Here is a 20,663-nt window from a genome sequence, read left to right as displayed (position 1 = left end):
CGGGGGGGCACGGGGGGCCACGCAGGGAGAGGTGTTCTCGGGAACACTGAAGGTTCTGGCAGGGCTGAGGCCAGCTCACAGCCAGGACGCACCCCCTGCTACAGCCGGAGCCCAGCTTGGGGCACCAAGGGGGGAGCAAGGGTCAGCGAGGGGTGCCCCAGACGTTCACCAGGATGCTTGGCAGGTGGTCTGCAGACCCGGTGCACAGCAGCACCTGGGAACCTGCCCCCCAACAATGACCTATCAACCCAGAGCCCCGGGGGCGCGGCCCAGGACGTCTCAGGGGACGCGGAAGCCCACCCGCCAAGGACCAGCTCCTGTTCCAGCTCTGGACAGAGGTGGAGGTGGTGACTGAAGACACAGGCTGCTTGATGGCACCCCCAAAGCAGAACCACCCTCACTAGGGGGGCTTCAGACGGTCCCAGCCCCACCGATCCAGACAGCCAGAACACACGAGGCTGCCTGCCCGCCTGCTCCTACCCACAAGGACACTTGAGTTCAACATGTGACGCCACAGAAATTGGAAAATCCACTGAAGCAACCGGGTGAGTGGAGACAGACAGTCACTGAGTGATCCACTCACTGGAGGGGGTGGTGTCCTGCGACCTCAGACCCGCCCCTGCTGCAGGTATTTCCCACGTAACCCGGAGCCACCCGGGCGGGGAAGCAAGCCGGGCGTGCCAACCGCTGTTGTTTTTGCTTCCACAGGCGATGAGAAAAAGTTAATGGCCCAGCTCCTCCGCGTCCCGGGCTCCAGCCACAAAGAGCGGGAGTGTCTGGGCAGGTGAGCCCAGGCCTGCAGCCGCTCTTCCAGGGTAAACCGGGTCACGAGCCTCAGGCCTCTTTAGTCCAAGAGCCTGGCGGGGTCGGGGGCTGACCGACCCGTTTCGCTTGAGATCAGCTCCTCCGAGTCTCCCTGCTGGACCCCATCTGCGGGGCCCGAGCCACATGGGTGATGACGTGGGGTCAGCATCCTCTCCCCGGTGACCAGCCACCAGCTCGGTTCACTCCGTGGACCTGCCACGCTCTCGGCCCTCCCCTGCAAACCTCACACTCCCCAGGGGTCCACAGGCAGGACCCCATCGGGCCCGTCCCATCTGGAGGGCCACGTGCTCCAGGGTGACCGTGCGGCCTGTCAGGGGCCCAGTGTGGGGCGTGCATAAGGGCTGACGCCGTCCCCAAGCTCTTGTCACGTCACCAGCACCACGGGGCGCTCTGGGTCACCTGTTCCCCAATTCCAGAGCGGCCTCTGGCCACAATGGGGTCTCGAGGACCCCCACAGAGACCTGAGAGGGTGAAGGGCCCCCAGTCGCCCCCTGTGGGTGAGGCACTGCGGGAGAGCTTCACAGCCAGTTGGGGGCCACGGCCGCCTGCACCTAGGAAGTGACCAGCCAGCAGATGGCACCCAGAGCAGGACGCCCAGGTCCCCACACGGCCCGTCGTCCACAGCAGCGCTGGTCACGGCGGCAGCCACGCGGCGGGCACGATCGCTGATGAACAAGACGGGGGTCCTCTCCGTGACTCGGAGGACAGGCCCGGAGCTCTGCCACCTGCTGCACGTGGACCAACCTTAGGAGGCGACGCTCAGTGGGATGAGCCCAACCCAGGGCAGACGCCATGTGGTTCTGCTTCTGCGAGGCCCCTGGAGCCGTCAGGCTCACAGTGATGACGGAACAAGGGGATGGGGGCAGGGGCTGGGGGAGAGCCCAGGGTTAGACTTTAACAGGGACAGAGTCTCAGTCTGGGAAGATGAGAACGTTCTGGAGATGGCGGTGGGAGGGCCAGGTAACAGCGTGAATGTGCTCGTGGCTCCAAACTGGACCCTAAAGGTTAAGACGGCGGCTTCCATGGTGTGTGTGCTTCACCGACTGAAAAAAAAACCCAGAACACCAGGCGAGCAGACTGACCGGCCGTGACCCGCGGAGCCAGGCGGCCTGGGCGCCCTGTCCCCCGAGCCCCCACCCCTGGAGGCTGGATGCGGCCGAGCCCACAGACGTCTGCTGAGGCGGGAGGGGCCCTGGGCCGGGGCAGAGCCCGGGTACGGCAGGCTCCCCCCAGGAGGCCCCAAAGCACCAGGTGCCCGGACGGCCGGGTGGGGAGGAACAGCACTCCTGAGCCACGAAGCTGGCCGTGGACGCCCTTCCAAGTGCAAATGCTACGTTCCATGAATAAAACAAATTGGGAGATATTTTTATACTTAGGAAGAAGGATTATAGCTCTCGGCGGTACACACGCTGCAGCCGGCACTGTCCGCATCTCCCTGGAAAACCGTAATTTAAACCGAGCTGGTGCTTCTGGCATCCGGTCAGCCAGCCGCTGCCCCCAGGGCACTGCTGGTCGGGGGGGGGGGGGGGGTAGTGTTCGGCCTGCAGAGGGGGCTCTGGATGGCCACCCCCAACCCCTCCTGTTAAAGGCAGAGTGGGGCCTCGGGGGGGGCCTGTGTCTTGGGGGCTTCAGGGTCACAGTGCAGTGGTCCCAGCCTCTGCTCCCCACACCCCTTCAGAGCCCCCCGAGACCCTCACACGCGGCCGGTCTGTGGTCCGCGGTCACTTCCCCGCCCCCGAAGGCAGGGCCAGAAGCACGGCTCCAGACCGGGAGAAGCTGCACTTTCAGACCCAGAGCAGGGACGACAGCCAGGGTTAGGACGCGTCTGGAAACTCTCTCCCCGGGTTCCTGACGGACCACCTCTGGTCCTCCGCACAGGGCCGCCCCCACGGCCCACACCTTAGGCTCCCAGCCACCCCGCACCCACCGGCCGCTGGAGGAGCCGCTGAGGCCGACGCAGGAATGGCCTTGCAGTCTCCACCTTGCCCCATCTGGGCCTACGGCTCCGTGATAACCTCCTGGGCTGACATAGAAACACCACGGCTCAGGGATGCGGGCCCAGGTCTGCGTGGAGGACGCAGGCCGAGGGTCACGTCTCAGGGACCCCAACACCCAGCCTGCGGCCTCCCCCACCACCTCCCCTGGGGCCCTCCCTCCGGCTCCCGCCTCAGTTTCCTCTCTCGGGGGAGACAGGACGGCTCCCGCCCGAGGACTGCTCCAGGCCCGAGCCCGAGCCCATGCAGCTCGCCCAGAGGGCCCCACACGGTCACCTCCTACGGCTCCAGAAGCTGAGGGATGCAGCCACGTGGACACAAGCTCGCTGCTGGGGGACGTGGGGAGAAAGTGCCCCCTACCTGGGATGCCCGGCCGGCCGCCGCCCCAAGGATGGGCAGGCAGCGGGAGCCAGGGGGCTCCATCTTGCGGAGGCTTCGATGGGGGTGCGGAGCTGCCTCCCCCAGCACTGGTGCCCCAGGCCTGAGTCCAATGCAGGGGCCTCGAGGACACGTCCCGACTCTGCGGGACCCCGGGACACACTCACCCTGTGTTTGGGGGGCAGGGGGCTGCAGTCTGTGTGGAGGCAGCCTTAAATAGACGCCCTAGGATCAGGTGCACAACCTGGACTGGATCAGGGCCACAGGCAGAACCTCAGGGACGGCTGGCAGCCCGCGGGGGGGCCACACTCACCGAGCGACGGGGAGGCGGGAGGGGGCGCAGGAGGGCGGGCGGCAGCACAGGCTGAGCCACACGCTCGGAGGAGGCCGCACGGGGCCCCGGGGAAGGTCGGGGCTCGGCCTGCGGTCAGGTGATGGAGGAGGTGTTTCTCCAAACAGAGACTGGGCAGTAAAGAGAGGACACGAACACAATCGGAGGGCACAACATCCTGGGACGGAAGCAGCCTGGTTCCACCGCAAAGCCAGAGCCACGGGACCCCTGGGCGTCCAAAGCGCGTGAGCCACGCCAGCCTGCCGGGTCGCGGGCTCCTGGCTGCAGCAGAGCTGCCCCATCGGGGCCCTGGGGCCACGGTTGGCTCAGCAGGCACTGACGGCAGGGGCCGTGGCCGGGCTGACACCAGCTGCCCTTGCCCACTCTGCTTGGATGTGCCTGCAGCATCTTTTACGTGAACTCTGTTGCTTCTGGACTGAGAAACTGGAAACATACCACCCAGAACGACCTTCTCTAGACCTGAGTGTGGGCACAGACAGGTGCTGCCGTCCCGAGAACGCTGGGGATACTCACGTCCACCTCTCCCTGGTCGATCACGTAGAAGTTGTCCCCTTCGTCCCCTGCAAGGGAAGGAAAACAGACACGTGATGCGAGGAGGCGGGCTTTCGTCTTTCTGGTAACAAAACACCTTAACGACGTTGCTTCCCAGACCTCTGCCCAGCAAGGCCGAGTCTCACCCATCTTTAAAAATCGTTAAGTGGAAGCTGTGCGTACGAAGGTGCGGAACGCAGTGACCTACTTCACACTTGCCAGGAAACGGTTTCCGCAGTCAGGCTGCAGAGCGTCCTCTCCTGACACCACTGCCAGCTGAAGTCCACAGCTGTCGAGCCTCCAGGACTCAACACAGCTCCTCAATATTTTTAACCACGAGGTCCCCCATGGCTCAGCAGTAAAAAGAATCTGCCTGCCAATGCAGGAGAGACGCGAGCTCGATCTCTGGGTCGGGAAGATCCCCTGGAGGAGACTCCAGTATTTGCCTGGATAATGCCATGGACGGAGGAGCCCGGCGGGCTGCAGCCCGTGGGGTTGTAAAGAATCAGACATGACTGAGCGCTGAGGTTGTCAGAGCATATTAGCACACACTAACTTGTGAAGTGGACTGTTATGCAGGGTCATAGTGACCTGTCTCGAGGACAGACAATAAGAGTTTCGTGATAAATACATTCGTAAGTAAATAACCAACCCTTTGCGGGGGCTCCGGCCCCGGGGAGGAGGAGCTGGCGGCGTACCTTGCTGTATGACGGTCTCCCCGGCGATGTGTGTGACGGGGAACATAGCATCGAATATGTCGCTGCAAAAGAAAGCACGGCGTGTGGGGGCCGTGGGGGTGCTGGGGGCCGCCCTGCCCTCCACGCGGCTCCTGTTCCCCGGCTCGGAGGGGATGAAGATCCCAGGGACCCGCTGGCCCTGGGCTCAAGGGCCCCTGTCCTGCACAGCCTGAGGATTTACGAAGACAGGATCATTTGGGACAGACTCCACTCACAGAAGACAAAGCAGATGGGGGCCGTTCCCACGAGGACACGGCAACCAGTCCTGACTCCTTTTCTACCTCTTTCCATCTAAGGGAGCTGAGATGCTGGACACAGAAACGGGAAGAAACCAGACTCTCTTAACTGCTCGCTCGATGGGCACAGAGGCTCGAGGCTGGCTCCCCACTGGGCAGCCTGGCTGTTTCATCTCCCAAGTCTGCTGTGAGATGGACCCTCAAGCAGGATGCGTGTGCAGGGAGCCGGGGACGCCCTGCGGGCCGGGGGAGCGTCCACAACTGCCCAGGAGCCTTTATCTCCTCTGGACAGCAACCAGATGCAAAGGCCAGGGTCCGGACACCGGAACCTAACCACCAACCACCATCCCTGGGGAGGCCACCCACCCCCGGGCACATGTCTCCCCAGAAGAGAAGCAAGATGCTGGGCCCCTTGGGCAGAGGGTTCTCAGGGGTCTTGGAAACAGGTCAGTGGAGGAGCCCCCAGGAAACAAACACAGGGCCGGAGACCCAGCCCACCTGCGCCCGCCCGCTCCCCAGGCCCAGGAAACAAACACGTCTGAAAGCCGTTGCTTTCGTCTATTTAAATGCTTCTTTGTCTCCCTGGAGGAGGGGGAGGGGAGTAGGTGAGGGAGGGTGGGGTGCGGGAGCCCCTAGACCGACCCGCACAGACGCCTTCCTCTGCTGGGCTGAGTCCCACTCCTGCCTGCAGACACACCTCAGCCCGAGCCCCACTCCCCGACACTGTCGGTGGGGATGCAAATCGGTGCCGCCACTATGAGAACAGTATGGAGGTTCCCGAAAAAGAATAAAAACAGCTGCCGTATGATCCTGCAATCCCACTCCTGAGAGCGGGACTGGAGAGAATTCTGGTTCAAAGAGACACGTGCACCCCAACATTCACAGAAGCAGTGTTTACAACAGCCGAGACGTGGAGGCAACCCAAGTACCCATCAGCAGAGGAATGGATAAGGAAGACGTGGTGTGTTTATACGACGGAGTGTTATTGTTGTTTTTGTTCTCCAGTTGCTCGGTCGTGTCCAACTCTTCGCAACCCCATGGACTGCAGCACGCCAGGCCTCCCTGTCCTTCACCATCTCCCGGAGCTTGCTCAAACTCATGTCCATTGAATCAGTGATGCCATCCAACCATCTCATCCTCTGTCGTCCCCTTCTCCTCCTGCCTTCAGTCTTTCCCAGCATCAGGGTCTTTTCTACCCTGGAATATTACACAGCCATAACAAAGAATGAAAGAATGCCATTTGCAGCACCATGGATGTATTTGGAGGGCTTTAGGCCAAGTCAGATTTAAAAAAATACCATATAATCTTATATATGGAACCCAGAAAACACAACACACCAGTGAATATGACGAGACAGCAGCTCACTCGAAGGCACAGAACGCTGGTGGCTGCCAGTGGGGAGAGGGGGCAGCGCAGGGGGAGAGAAGGAAGAGGCACAAACGGCCGCGTAAACAGTGAGAAGGCCAGAAGGACGCACAGCCCAGGGCATGCAGCCAGCATTCCGTAGTAACTCTGAACGGAATATCACCCTTAAAAATCACGGACCACTGTGCTGCATGCCTGGAGCACATATTATAAATCAATTAGCGCTCAATTAGATAAACTGCACTGATGCATCCCAACTCGATACACTTCGGGGGGAAAAAAAAGACTCATGCAAACGGAGCCGTTCCACCTTGGGCTTGTTATTCTCGGCCCAAAAGTAGTTTAAATGTTCATCACAGCTAATTCCAACAGCACAGACATTTTGGCTTTTGTTTATTTTAAATCTAAACCCCACTGCCCAAGTACCATTTTAAAATAAGGCTGATTCTTGACTTGCAAGTAAATGTTTAGAGCACATCCTGCTGGTAAGTTACTTGTTTTGACCTTGGAAACCAGACATCCGAAGCCACTATGGTCTAGCCAGTGGCCAAGGCCACCGAGCAAGGCGCTTGGGAAAACAATCCTGAGACGAGGAGGGAAGGAGCTGGCTGGGGCGGGGGTGGGCCTCAGCCCCGAGGTGCCCCCGCCTGGGGGGTGGGCGCTGGGCGTGCCTGGTCCCGGCTCCTGGAACATCCACCCCCAGGAGGCCACACTGCGCTGACAGCTGCCGGGCCGTGATGGGCTCCCTGCCACCTGTTGTCCCCATCCTGGCAGAAGCCAGAGCTTGGCCCTGCAGCCCTGGGGTGAAAGCAGATTGCCACGGAAACCAGGCCTTGTCTGGAGGGCCACCTCTGCAGACGAGGAACATTCTCTTTGATGGTCGGAGAGCCCCCACTCCTGGGGTGAAATATCAGCCAAGCTCTTCCAGCCTCTGTGACCCGACTTCAAACCTGCTCTCAGGACGGCTGGCCTACAGGATTTGACCACGTGGCCCCAAACCCCAGGGCCCAGCAGAGGGGCTCTGTGGTGGCCCGGACCAGCATGGGCAGCGCCGTGGCCCCTGCTGCCTCCAATGGTCACGTGAGCACCGCTGGGAGCCTCCGGCGCCTTAAAGCCCAGCTGCAGGTTAGCGGCCCTGAGCTCACAGCAGCAGGGATCGCTCTTGTTGAGGAGCCCTCCCCCTTCTCCCTTCCCGCCTGGGCTCTGGGGCTTGTACTGAGATTTGAGAGGCTTCCTTTTGGCTGTGCGCTCCCCTGAGGGTTCAGTTGGTAAAGAAACTACCTGCAACGCAGCAGACATGGGTTCGATTCCTGGGTCGGGAAGATCTCCTGGAGAAGGGAATGGCAGCCCACCCCAGTATTCTTGCCTGGAGAATCCCATGGACGGAGGAGCCTGGCAGGCTACAGTCCATGGTGTGGCAAGAGTCAGACACGACTGAGCGACTAGACCGCCACCACCACCTTTCCTTTGCACGTTCTCTCTTACAACACGGAACCCGGAGGTGTGTGTGCACCTTGAACCCCCAGGCGGCATCATGCCACGGAGCCCGTCCTGTTTCTTCCGTGTTTTCAGGAGCGCCTCTGGCTGCTTCTCGTTGTGCCCTCACATGGCAGGGAGAGAGGCTCTCTGGTGTCTTCTTATTTACTTGCTGCGCTGGGCCTTACTTGGATCTTTAGTTGCAAGACGTGGTGTCTAGTTTCCTGACAAGGGACTGAACCTGAGCCCCCGCAGGGGAGCCCCTCGTGTTTTCTTATCCCATCGTTGGGGTCCCACCTCACCTAAACCCCACCACCTCCCAAATGCCTCCAGGGAGGCATTACTTCAGCAGGTGAATCCGGGGCACAAGGTTGGGTCCAGAGCGTCCTCTGCCAGATATTTCCATGAACACATTCAGACCTTCTGTCCACAGGAAGGGGGTCTGGCTTGTAATCCCCAAGGGTCAGCTGATGTTCCCAACAACATCCACTGATTGCTCCATCTGGGGTTTACGGCCTGTTGGGTGTACCCCTCCAAACTCATTTGAAATTCATACAATGAGCGGGGCAGCTTTCTCATTCTCTATTTTCTGGAGCCACTTGTAAAAGGATGGATGGTTTGCTGAAGTTTTAACAGAATTCATCCATAAAACCTCTGAGACCTGGGCCTCTTTGCGAAGGGAGGTCACCACCAAAATTTCTGAGTGCCCTATTGATTGTTCATGGGTCAATGATGCCCCATTTTCAAAGTTAGCTCCCAACGTCTAAAAATTGAGAGGTCTATAAACATCATAATTTTTGTTTTTCTTTGGATGGAAAAAAAAAGGAGTATCTAGCAATACCTTTGTTCTCATGAAGCAAGAACCAGGACCCCTCCCCACCTGGCGGGAGCACAGGCTGTGTCTGCATGAGCCCTGTCTCCGGGCCCCGGAGCCCAGCCTCTGTTTGCAGCCCCTGCCCGAGGGGCTCCCTGTGCAGAGGGGGTGCCAGCTGTACGTGTCGCCTTCACCAGGCGGGGGTCGTCCCTATGACGAGCGCTCACTCGATGGCAACCGAGGGACCTGCAGCCACCCTGAACTCGCCTGAAGGGACCCGGGGGCTGAGCATCCAAGGAGCTAGCCCGCGGGGCATCGGGCACAGCCCAGGGGCATCGGGCACAGCCCCGGGCACTGCAGGAGAGCACCCAAGAGGGCGATGGCCCTGTCCGTCCCGACCAGGAGCCACCATGGCGACTCCTGCTGGCTCCAGACCCTGGGCACACGGGGCCCAGTCCCAGGAAGGACACCAGCCATGCGCTCCGCCCCTGGAGCTCAGCCAGTCTCGTGATCTGGTTATGGCCTCTTAGTCCCTTTCATTGGCTGGCATTTCTGATGCCGAACTGCTGCTGCGGGTGGCCTGCCAGGTAAACACCCCCCGCCCCCACCCCGGCAAAGAAACCTGCGGAAGCAAACAGGTCGGACCAGTTCTCCGAGCAAGGCCAGAGGCCACCCGAGTGCACCCACACAGAGGGACGCCCACAGCGAATGGAGTCGCACCTGCCCCCTTCCAAGGCGGACCCAGCAGGTGGGGTGGGGAGAGCCCCTGCACCCCGCCACGGACCCCGGACCCCGGCAATAAGCCCTTCCTCCAGCATTCTCTAAACGTGGGGAGGGGAGTCCCCCGGACCCCAGCAATAGGCCCTTCCTCCAGCATGCTGTAAAGGTGGGGAGGGGGAGTTCTTGGGACTTTGAGCAAAAGCACTGTGACAGGGACCACGAGAGCACCTCCAGTCCTAAGCGGAAAACCTGCATTAGCAGTTCCAACATTTCTGTGTCTTTATTTCTTCAAACACTTTATTCTGAAAAATGTCCAACTTTCCGAGGCACGAGGGTGTCAGAGCCAGGAGGTGTCTTTCTGCCCCCCGCTGGTGAGGTCACAGGAGCAGGGCAGAACAGGGCACAGGCGCTCCTGCCCCGGGCGCGCACCGGGCGTGCAGGACAAGCGCCAGCGCAACGAGAACTGAAAAAGGCCCCGTGGGCGCAGAAAGCGCACTCGAGACATAGAGTGTTTTTTCCGACGTTGAAACGATGCCAGAAACGGGAGGGACACACCTGACCTGGAAGCCGCGGCTTCCCTGGGCTCACGTCAGCGTCAGTCACACTCCAGGAGCCAGGCCCACAGGCAGAGCCCTGCGGACCAGCACCGCGGGACGCCCTGCTTTCTGCCGCCTGTCGCCGCCCCGGGGATGGGGGGCTCTCTTTGTCCACTGGAGCCAGCGCCCTGACAGGGTGCCTGGCTTGTGTTTAGGCTTTTCCACTGTTTGGGCGAAACTGACTGCAAGTTTCCAAATAATTCTCTCCGAGCAGCAATAACTCAGGCGTGGCTGTTCACGGTGTGGAGGCAGGGCTCCTGCTCCTGGCTGGAGCGCCGAGAGCACGGTGTTTATAAAACCCCGGGAGCCTCCACCTCTGGGGACCGGCGCCACCATATCTGTGGCTGCCTCCTCAGCCACGATGCCGGGCACTTCAGAGATGCCCAGGAATGCGTGACTCCACGGGGACATTCACGGAGCCCCGGGACGACCAGGTGAGTCCCGCTGCACAAATTAACACATGCGAACCGCACCCAACCCTCCCTCAGACCTCGCGGAGCTAAGCCAGAGATCAGCGACAGAAAGGCAGCTTCCAGTCCCTGAGTCCCGGAGACGAAGCAGCACACTGCTAAATGGCACACGGTTAAAAGAAGGTTTCGGAGAAACTGAAAGTGTATCTAAATGAAAATGAAGAGGCAACTTGGCAAAATCTGTGGGAGGCAGCGAGAGTAGAACTGGCGGGGAGCATGCAGCATGGGAGGTGCACGTCTGCAAAGGGGAAAGACTGAAGGAAACCGTCCACAGAAAAAAGAGCGCGGCAACCCCAAAGCAGGGGGAGAAAAAACTAGAGCCAAATTTAAAGCAGGAAACTAATAGGGAAGATCAATGAAATCAAAGCCGGTTCTCTGGAAAGATTAATAAAGACCTATAGACCCCTAGCCATGGTAACCAAAAGGGGTGGGCAGGAGAAACTGAGACAGAGAGAATACACAGATAGCCAACGTCACAGACCAGAGAGAAGGCATCACTACAGACCCCATGGACTGAGAAGCATCAGAAAGGGAGGCTGCAAACAACTGTGTCCACAAATCTGACAGCTTGGAGGAAAGAGATCAGTTCTGTGAAAGATACAGCCTGCCGAAACACACCCAAAAAAACAGATAACAAAGCTTATGAAAGAAGCTGAATCAGTAACTACTCAGCTATCCAGACAGAAAGCAGCAGGCCCAGGCGGACTCACGAGCGAATTCCACCAAATCTTTAAGTTAGAAATTACACCAATTCTCTGCAATCTCTTCCAGACGCAGAAGCAGGGGCAACACTCTCTAACTCATGCTGTGAGGCCGGAGTTACCCTCATACCAAAGCCAAAGGTGCTACAAGAAAGCAAAATTACAGACGTTGTCTCATGAACATGGATATAAAGATGCTCAGCAACACACAGGCAAATCAAACCCAACCCTGGATTAAAAGACTTATACCCCACGGATACATGGGCTTCACTCCAGGCATGCAAGGTGGGCTCAGTATCCAAACATCAAAGATGACGCATCGCACACCAGGGGTAAAGGCGGAAAATCGCGCCAAGAGACGCCTAAGGGGCGCTTGACAAAACTGAACATCCATTCATGTTTTAAAAAAATACTCTCAGAAAAATAAGAACATGGAGATCTCCCTCAACTTAACAAAGAGCTCCAGAGACCCTACAATCCACACCACACCTGCTGGTGAAAACCGGGATGCTTTCCCCTAGGGCGGGGACTCAGGCCAAATGTATTTCCCTCACTGCTCTTCATTAAGGTCATACTGGAAAATCCCTAGCTATGCAATAAGATAACAGGATAAGAAAAGGAAATAAAAGGTATAGAGACCGGAGGGAAGTCCCTGGTAGTCCAGTGGTTAGGACTCTGGCTTCCACTGCCGGGGGCCTGGGTCCAATCCCTGGTCAGGGAACTAAAATTCTGCGAGCTGTGTTGTGCAGCACACACACAAAAAGGCACAGACTGGAAAGGATGAAATAAAGCTGTTTGCAGGAGACATGAGCGGAAGGTGAAGTCGCTCAGTCGTGTCTGACTCTGCGACCCCGTGGACTGTAACCTACTAGGCTTCTCCGTCCATGGGATTCTCCAGGCAAGAATACTGGAGTGGGTTGCCATTTCCTTCTCCAGGGAATCTTCCCGACCCAGGGATCGAACCCGGGTCTCCCGCATTGAAGACGTGGCTACCTAAAAACTTCCTGAAGAACCAACAACAGAACAAAACCTATTGGAATTAATGTCGTTATAGCAAGGCTGTAGGGTACAGGATTAATATGCAAAAGTCAATCACTTTCCAGTATTTAAAATGGAAAAAAAAAAAAAAATCCTACACCATTTACGTTAGCACACCACAAAAATAGAACACTGAGACGCAACCCCCAACAGCGTGCCCCAGATCTGCATGAGGGGCTACCAGACTAATGAACAAAACTTAAAACCAAATAAACGCACGCAGGCCCCTCCCCAGCCCAGCCAACAGCTGCGGTCAGCGCCAGAGGGAGAAGTCCACCTCCCCTCTCACCCCCAGCACAGACAGCGAGGAGGGCCCCTACCTCCCAACCGACGGCCGTCCAAGGGTTGTGGCCCCCACGGCCCCAGAGCCAACTGCCAGAACCCCCGTGGCAGCCGTGGTTCTGACAGAGGGAAAGTACGCGGAGGCCCTGTCAGACCTGCGCCCACACTGCAGCCGAGCGGGGCTGCAGACACCACCACCTCTGCACAGCTCAGAACCCGGGGCCCGGAGAGCCCCACATGCAGCTCAGAACCCAGGGCCTGGGCCCAGGGGAACCCTGCGCGCGGCTCCACCTCTACAAAGCCCACTCTGCCGTGTCGGGCGTCACGACATGTGGGGTCTGGATCCTTCCTCGAGGATTTCTTTCCAGAAGAGCTGCAGCGAACAGCCGTCCAGCAGGGCCCAAGGCGGGCAGCAGCCCCCAGACCAGGGGGAGGCACACACAGGAGAGCGCTGGGGCCCATCTGAGGCCCAGGCCAGGGTCACGCAGCCTCCCCGCCTTCTGGAGAGAGGCAGGCATGGCCACCCTGTGGCTGAGAGTCCTCACCACACAGTGGGGCATCCTCGCCGAGCACTCCAGTGGTGCCCTGGGCTCTGTGGTCTCGGCCGCCTCTCCCTAGCAGCCCTGCACCCACTTCCAGGGACCCCGGCTCCTCCCATCACCTCCCTGGGGTCCCACCCCCCCTGGGCCGACTCCTGAGGGCCCAGCCGGCCTGCACAGACACCGCGCCCTGGGAACCCCAGGTCGGCGTGGGCTCCAGGACGCTGTCACCACGGTGCACTGAGGCCCCGCATGGACCCTGACAGCCACGAAGCCCCATCCCCAGCGAGACCCCACGTGGACTCTGACAGCCACGAAGCCCTGTCCCTGTGAGCCCACCCCACGCAGGCCACATCCAAGGTCAGGCATGGAATACGGGGTCCTGCTTCCCTCGTCCTTCCTCCTCACCTCCCAAGACAGGAAATGTTTTCCAGGATAAGCAGCATCTCGCTTATTTAACACAGCAAGCCTGGGGATCAATCACGAGACCCAGGAGGCCCGGGCATTGCAGCCTCCAGATCAGCTCTGAGGACGTGCGTGGGGGAGGCCGTGGCGGCCTGCCAGCTCCGGGACACCCCCTCAGGCCCCATGGGCAGGGGACGCGTGTCCTTTCCACGGCTGCTGAACCAGTCAGGGGCAGCCTCAAAGGGCCAGGTGCAGGCCTGCAGCAGGCACCGCGGAGGCCCCCAGCCAGGCTGGCCGGGGGGCGGTGGGGCAGGAACAGGGCGGGTGAAGCTGGCAACCGTAGGTGAGCAGCCTGCAGGAAGGGAGGCTGGAGGGCAGAGAGGGCAGAGAATCTAGCCGGTCACGGCTCCAGTGGACACCCAAGACAGCACCACGCCCAACAGCCACAGAAACACGGGCCTGCCGTTCGTTGGGGTGCCTTCCACACACGTCCCAGGGCCCAGCACAGAAAGGGCAAGGAGGCTCTGTCACCAACGGAGACGATCCCAGGGACAACCGCAGAGTGACAGCCACTCGTGGGAGAGAGCACGTGGGACGCACGTGCCAGGCACAGGGTGGCGGTCCGGAGCGGCCTCACCGGGCAGCAGCCCGCACCCGCCGGAGGCCCGGCCAGCACGCACCCCGCCGCCCAGGACGCCATCACAAGCCACCGAGTGAACGGGCGAGGCAGCAGAGGCACCTTTCTCCTCTCCCTCCGGGTGCCGCTCGAGACCCTGTCCCAGCGCGGGCAGCGCCAGCCCCACAGAGACACCAGCAGGCGAGGCCCAGGCTGATGGCTGCCCCCCGTCCCCCACTCAGAGCCCCCGGAAGGGCTGTTTCCACGCCCCGGCTCAAGTCCGACACAGCCGCTGTGTCCACCCCCGCCAACAGTCCCGGGCCCCCAGTGGCCCTGGGGTCCAAGGGCTGGATGCTCAGGTGAAGCCACCTCGGTCCACGAGAGGTCAGGCTCAGGACACGCCAGCCCCTCCCTGCCAGGATCTCACGTGTCTGCCTGCACTTGGTTTTCTCCCACAAGGCGATAAGGCCCCGGGCACGGCTGCGTCACGCCGGCTCTCCCATGAAAGTGCCAGGGTGGGTTTGCCTGACTCTCCCGGCCCAGCAGCCACGCCTTGGCACGCTCAGCGGTGCAGTGAGGACCGGGGCCATCGGGGGCACCACGGCTGCCCCGTCAGGCCTGGGAGCCACAGGCCTCAGCCCTGGGCAGATCTCAACCTGGACCCTGAGGGCCACCAGGGGCGCGGAACTGGGCTTGGCGCCACGTTCAGCCCCACCCTGACGCCCACCCGCCTCGGGCCTGGCCAGCGGCTTTCTCCTCCATGAAAGGGCCTGAGCTGCAATCAAGTGGACAACGTGAGATTTACGCGCCCCCTCCCCACCCCTCCCCACCTACTGACCCAGCTCTGGGACGGCCCAAGGCCCAGAGCTGTCCAGACCATCTAAAAAGAGCTGCGGCGCAAACTCCAGGACCCACGTCAGACAGAAAAGGCGTGTGTGTGAGGAAGGGGGAGGGCATGAACCTGTGCCCGTGGACTGACTCGCTCACTCGCCTGCTGCTCCGGCCACAGGCGAATCCAAGTGCAAAGAGCCCCACCAGGCCGCAGGAAGGAGCTGAGTGTCCGGTAGGGACGCGAGGTAGGTGAGGCTCTGGGACATGCCGCGCGGGTGGCGACGACTTTGAAACCATGAACTATGTTAATATTTCACGTGGTTCTAAAAGCAAGCCTGAGACTTGAAAAACAACACTTACAAATCCAAAGGAAAAGCGAAAAAAGGAAGTGAAATGTGTACCCAACTGACAGCACCAGCTCCCAAGCTGCAGACGCCTCAGGGCAAAGTGAGCCAGAATTAAACCTTCAGTGCTGACCACACTGGTTGTTATTCGAAGGCCAAGTGTGTATGTGTGTGTGCCGCTGTGGTGAAATGAAGCAAAGAATTCTTTCGCTGGCATCATGGACAGCTGAGATAGTCAGCATGTGGGAAAAGAGATAAAGACAAAATTAATCACATTACTTTGAAAGGAAGGAAGGAAGGAAGCCGCCCGGTAGCCCTGAGTTGAAACTGGAAGAATCAATACGAACGCATGAAATATTTTATCTTAAAAACAGTCCTGGTTCCATCTGCAGAAAAAGCCCAGCAACAAGGACAAAGCAAAGCAGTGACTCCCCCCAGAACGTGGTCTCTAAACACAGCCTCCCACCAAGAGGAAGATGTACGCGACGAGCCGGCCACCTCGCGAAGCACCACAAAGCAAGGAAAGGAGAGAAACGACGCAGTCACAGCAGAGGACACGGGAGCTGCATGAAGACGGTCCAGCAACCACGGAGCGGCTGTTCGGGCGCCGGTCAGACAGAAATCGCAGTGGACGAAACACCCACGTGGATTCAAGTCGGGGGCCTGGGGGAGGGACGGGGAGCAGCTCAGGGAAAGCCGAAGAAACGCGGGTCCGTGAGGGGCAGGGCTCGAGGCGTGCTGCTGACCCGGCCCGGGGGCTGGCCACCCACGCCCCAGCCCTGTCACAGCCACGGACCTGCAGACACGCTGGGCTCCACGTTCTGAATTTCCCACCATCGGGGGCCAGAAGTCGTGTGCTGGGCTCCATGGCCCGTGGTTCTCCCTAAGCTGCACTGAAACCGAATTTGCTCTTTCCTGAGTGGACGGGTCTGCACCTGGGTACTGTGGGGCCCGTCCTCCTACATGGGCTTTGTCCACAAGTCCCCGTGGCCTCCGGCTGGCTGCAGGCGAGAAGGGAGCCCGAGGCAGGCGGCCCGGGGCAGGGACAGGATACCCTAGCCCCTCTCAGGCCCCAAGGCTCTCCTCTCCCCACCCCGAGAGCGGCCACACCAGAGTCACCCCACTCAAACCCCCACCATTTCCACCCATGCCCTGGCCAGGCTCCAAGGCCATCAGCACAGAGCGTGCAGAGCAGCCAGCCTCTGGCCTCTGCCTTCCATTTCAAAGGCTTCCTCCTCCCTGATGTTCTCACACCCACCACAGAGGTGGTGGTCCACAGAGAGAACAGTCACAGAGGCAACGGTCCATGGAGGGGACAGTCCACAGAGGTGATGGTCCACAGGGGCCATGGTCCACGGAGGCGACAGTCCAGAAGCTGCGGTCCACAGACCACTGAGGCCACGGTCCATGGAGGCCACAGTCAACAGAAGCCCTAGGCCAGACGTGTGTGGACAAACCAGGAGCCCCGATACCCTCAGAGAACAGGGACCCGAGAGGGGCCGCCACACTGAGGACCCGACCCCGCTGCCACCTGACCCCCGACCCCACAGGCTGCCCCCTGGGGCGCTGGGACCCCCCCCAGGACCCTGCCCTACGAATAGCTTCAGAGAAACACCATCTCCCGGCCCAGCTGTCCCCTAGAGCCCCGACCCCGTGGGCCACTCCCTGGGGCGCTGGGATGCCCCTCCCCCGGGACCCCGCCCTACGAACAGCTTCAGAGAAACAGCCTCTCCCAGCCCAGCCGCCCCCAAGCCCCGACCCCGCAGGCCACGCCCTGCAGTGCTGGGACCCCCCACCTGGGACCCCGTCCTACGAACAGCTTCAGAGAAACAGCCTCTCCCCGACCCCGTGATGGCCGCAGGGGTCCCGGGAGCAGGTAGACAGAGGGACGAGCAGAAATAGAGGACACAAGGCGAGGCGGGACGTGGACGGGACTGGGAGCCAGGCAGAGCGTCCACCTCGCGGCTCTCTGACCAGCCGAGGGCCTGGCCGGCCGACCGCTGGGCCTCATCCCGCCACCTGAGAACGAGGCGACAAACGGACGCGGAGATGCCAGCACTGGACCCAGCAGGCGGCGCAGCCCCGCCAGCCCCGAGCACCGCGTCCAGCCACGGGCGGCGCCACACTCACCGAGGCCCAGGCCCCTCCAGGGGGCTGGGGGGCTGCGGCCGGCCCGGCCCGGGGTCCTGTCCCAGGGGCCCCTCCACCCCACCTGCAGAGGGCCCTGAGCTGAGCCGACACCCGCCCTCGCCGACGGCTGGAGCACAGTGACCCCAGGCGGACGGCCCTGCCCACGGGGACAGCCGAGTGGTGGTCAGCACCTCCCCCGAAGGGGCATCTCGGAGGCCACCCAGGGCGCCAGCGGTGACGCCACGAAGACCCCCAGAACCTCACCCAGCCACTAAGCCCTGGGGGCCGCTAACTGGCCCTCCCCTTCCGTAACTCTGCCACCGCAAGAACGTCACTTAAACGGTGTCCCGCAGGATGGAAGCTCGAGGGCCGGCTTCGCTCCTCAGCAAGCTCCCTGGAGGCGCAGCCCGCCCGCCGTGTGTGCGAGCAGCTGACCGCTCTCCCACGGCACGGAGCCCAAGCTTATTTATCCACTCGCCCGCTGAGGGGTGCCTGGGTTGTTTCCAGTGTCGGGCTTTTACAAAGAAAGCTGCTATGACAAGTTAACGTACAGGTTTCCACGTGAACGTGATTTTCCACTTCTCTGGGATGAATGCCCAAGACCGCAGCTGCCAGGCCACGCGGCAGTCCATGTTCAGTGTTCTAAGAACCTGTTCGAGTGTCTTCCGGGCCGTCATGGCTGCCATTCTCAGCAGCAACGGACGAGGGCCCAGCTCCTCCGCGTCCGCACCGGCGGGTTTCACTCTGACCGTCCCCATGGGTGTGGGCCAACAGCCCCCTGGGGTTTGCTCTGCACTTCCCTGCTGCCCGAGGAGCTGGGCGTCTCCCAGGGCTCGCTCTCCATCCCAGGGTCCTCTGTGGGCGAGCGTCTCTTCGACTCTGTCCAGTTTCTAACTGGACAACTGGACTACTTGATTCCTGGGTTGTTGAATCGACAGAGATCGTTACACGTTCTGGATACCAGTCCTCGTTCAGACGTGAATCGGCAGCTTGTCCTTCATCCCACGTGCCTCGTGCTGGCCCCTCCAGAAGAGAAGGTCACTGGAGACAGTGTATCCGCTGACCCTGCATCGCGGGCAGCACCCAGGGGCGTACACAGGATAAAAGCCTTGGGGCGATTATCTCCAGAAAGCCCTGAGTTCCTTCGCGTGGCCCACTTACATTTAAACTTCACTCCTACGCCCAGATAAAGAGCCCCTTGTATGCTTAGCCGTGAAGGAACTCTTCCCCTAACGAGTCCCAGAGGCACCAGCAGAGGTTGGAGAACACGGCTCACATAACAGAGACCGTCTGGAGCTCTCGTCCTGCTCCCGGGGGGGCGCACGCCGAGCTGTGACCGACAGGCTGTCCCCCGGGGCTCAGGGCCGGCAAGCCCCAGCCTGAAGCCCAGAGCCCTCTGCACCCCTCTGCCACAGAGGTGTCCAGGGGCAGGACCTCTGGCCCCTCCTGGCCAGCCCTGCCCTGCCACCCGCCTCCACTGCCCACCGGAGGCCCCCGGGCCTCCACAGCCAGTCCATGCCGCTGGGGACCCGGTCTTCTTCACAAGAGCATGGAAAAGGCTGAACACTGCAGGATCCATTTGCCAAGGGAAGCGCGAGACTCATCCACTGAGAACTGCAAGGGCCTGCTGAGAAGGTGCAGGTCCGGCGAGACGGAGACACACTCCTGTCTGTCAGCAGAAGCCTCGATGCCGACGACGCCAGCTCTGTTGTCAACCCGATCTACAAATTAAACGCGGGCTTTCAAAATAGAAAGTTATCTAAAATTCACATGGAAACGCAAAGGACCTAAAATAGCCCAGACGATTCTGCGAAAGAAAAACGAAGTGAGGGATTTACATGGCCTGATTTCCAGACTCACTGTGGAGCCGCGCCCGGGAAGACTGTGGGGCTGGTGTGACGCCACGGCACACGGATCGTGGGACAGAACCCGGAGCCCAGAAGTGAACCCTCACCCTGATGGCCAGTTGATTATCAACGAGGCGCCAAGACGTGTCCATGAGTCTCTTTGGCGAGTGGAGCTGAACACCCGGACATCCACATAACCACCCAGCCTCAGACCCTGACCTCACGGCACACACGATAACTCAGAGTGGGTCACAGACCTCAACGGGAGAGCTAACAGGACAAACCTTTTAGAAGAAAACGTAAGTCTTTGTTAACGTGCTTTAGGTCAAGTCTTAGACTGCAAACAACAGAAGCAAGATTCTTGAAAGAAAAAAGACAAACTGGACTTTAGAGACTTGCTGGGCTCCCTGGCGGCCCCCCCACCGGTGGCTCGGGGGCAAAGACTCCGCCTGCCAACACAGGGGACACCGGTTCCATCCCTGATCCAGGAAGATCCCGCAAACTGTGGCGCAGCCAAGCCCGTGAGCCTGTGCGCTGGAGCCCCAGAAGCGCCGGGGCTGAACGCACAGGCCACGACTGCTGACGCGCCAACAGCTCGTGCTCTGCAAAGGGAGGAACCCCCGAGGCGAGAAGCCCAACAACAGAAGCAGAGAGGGCCCCACTCTCCACAGCTAGAGGGGCCTGTGCAGCAGCCGGGCCCAGACATCCTGTTAGGGATCTGCCCAAGAAGGAGGACACGTGTTTGCACACAGACGCATACACGTGTGTTCACAGGCCCGTGAGCCCCTGCCCAACTCCAGCAGCCCTGGGCGGCCGTCACCCAGCACAATTGGCCTCAGGTCCACAGGGGCCGACGGTGGCGGGGCGGGGGCAGGCGGGTGATGGGCCAGGGCGCAGAGATGCTCAGCCGGACTGAGACGACGGCTCTGGAGTCCAAGACAGCCCTGATCTGACAAGGCAGCTCTAAGTCCTGCCGCCAATCCAGGCTCCAGACTCAACCCCGGGTGGGCACCAGGCCATCTGCAGGCAGACACACATCTGGGGAAGGACAGGACGGGCCGGTGGAGCCCAGGCTCACGCCGGACAGGCAAGGTGGGGCCTGAGGTCTGGCTCAGGGGCCCTTCATCACCAGGAGCCCAGCTCTCCGGAAAGTGAAAGGGATAGTTCCAGTGCTTCCGGACAGATGAGGGGAGAAAATGAGCTTGGGGTGAAGGGCCGCACCGGCCTCCTGACAGCTCCCCCTGGACACCCAGCAGGCTGGTCCAGTCAAGCTCATGAGGCCGTATCCCACCTGCCCACCAGCACCTGTGCCCTTGAGACCACACTAGCACGGAGCCTGCAGCCGCTCCGCTCTGCACCCCCCGCCCCCGCCGGGGGGCCGGGGGGGGGGGGGGGGGGGGGGAGACGGCCACAGGGGGGGCGGGGGGGGGGGGGG

The 20,663-nt window shown here is 60.8% G+C and overlaps 1 protein-coding gene across 1 annotated transcript in view; it reads right to left on the bottom strand.

Annotated features, from left to right (window-relative positions):
- Positions 1 to 20,663, bottom strand: part of PRKAR1B (protein kinase cAMP-dependent type I regulatory subunit beta) — a 58,007-nt gene that overhangs the window by 26,343 nt on the left and 11,001 nt on the right. The window contains exons 3-4 of the mRNA XM_040231804.1: positions 4,779 to 4,840; positions 4,063 to 4,109 (exon numbers count right to left, since the gene is read on the bottom strand). Coding sequence (XP_040087738.1) covers positions 4,063 to 4,109; positions 4,779 to 4,840 — 109 coding nt within the window. The remainder of the gene's footprint in view (positions 1 to 4,062; positions 4,110 to 4,778; positions 4,841 to 20,663) is intronic.

The sequence above is a fragment of the Oryx dammah genome, unplaced genomic scaffold (assembly GCF_014754425.2).
Source record: "Oryx dammah isolate SB20612 unplaced genomic scaffold, SCBI_Odam_1.1 HiC_scaffold_2, whole genome shotgun sequence".
In the NCBI taxonomy this organism is placed as follows: Eukaryota; Metazoa; Chordata; class Mammalia; order Artiodactyla; family Bovidae; genus Oryx; species Oryx dammah.
This window is presented reverse-complemented; position numbering and strand designations above follow the sequence as displayed.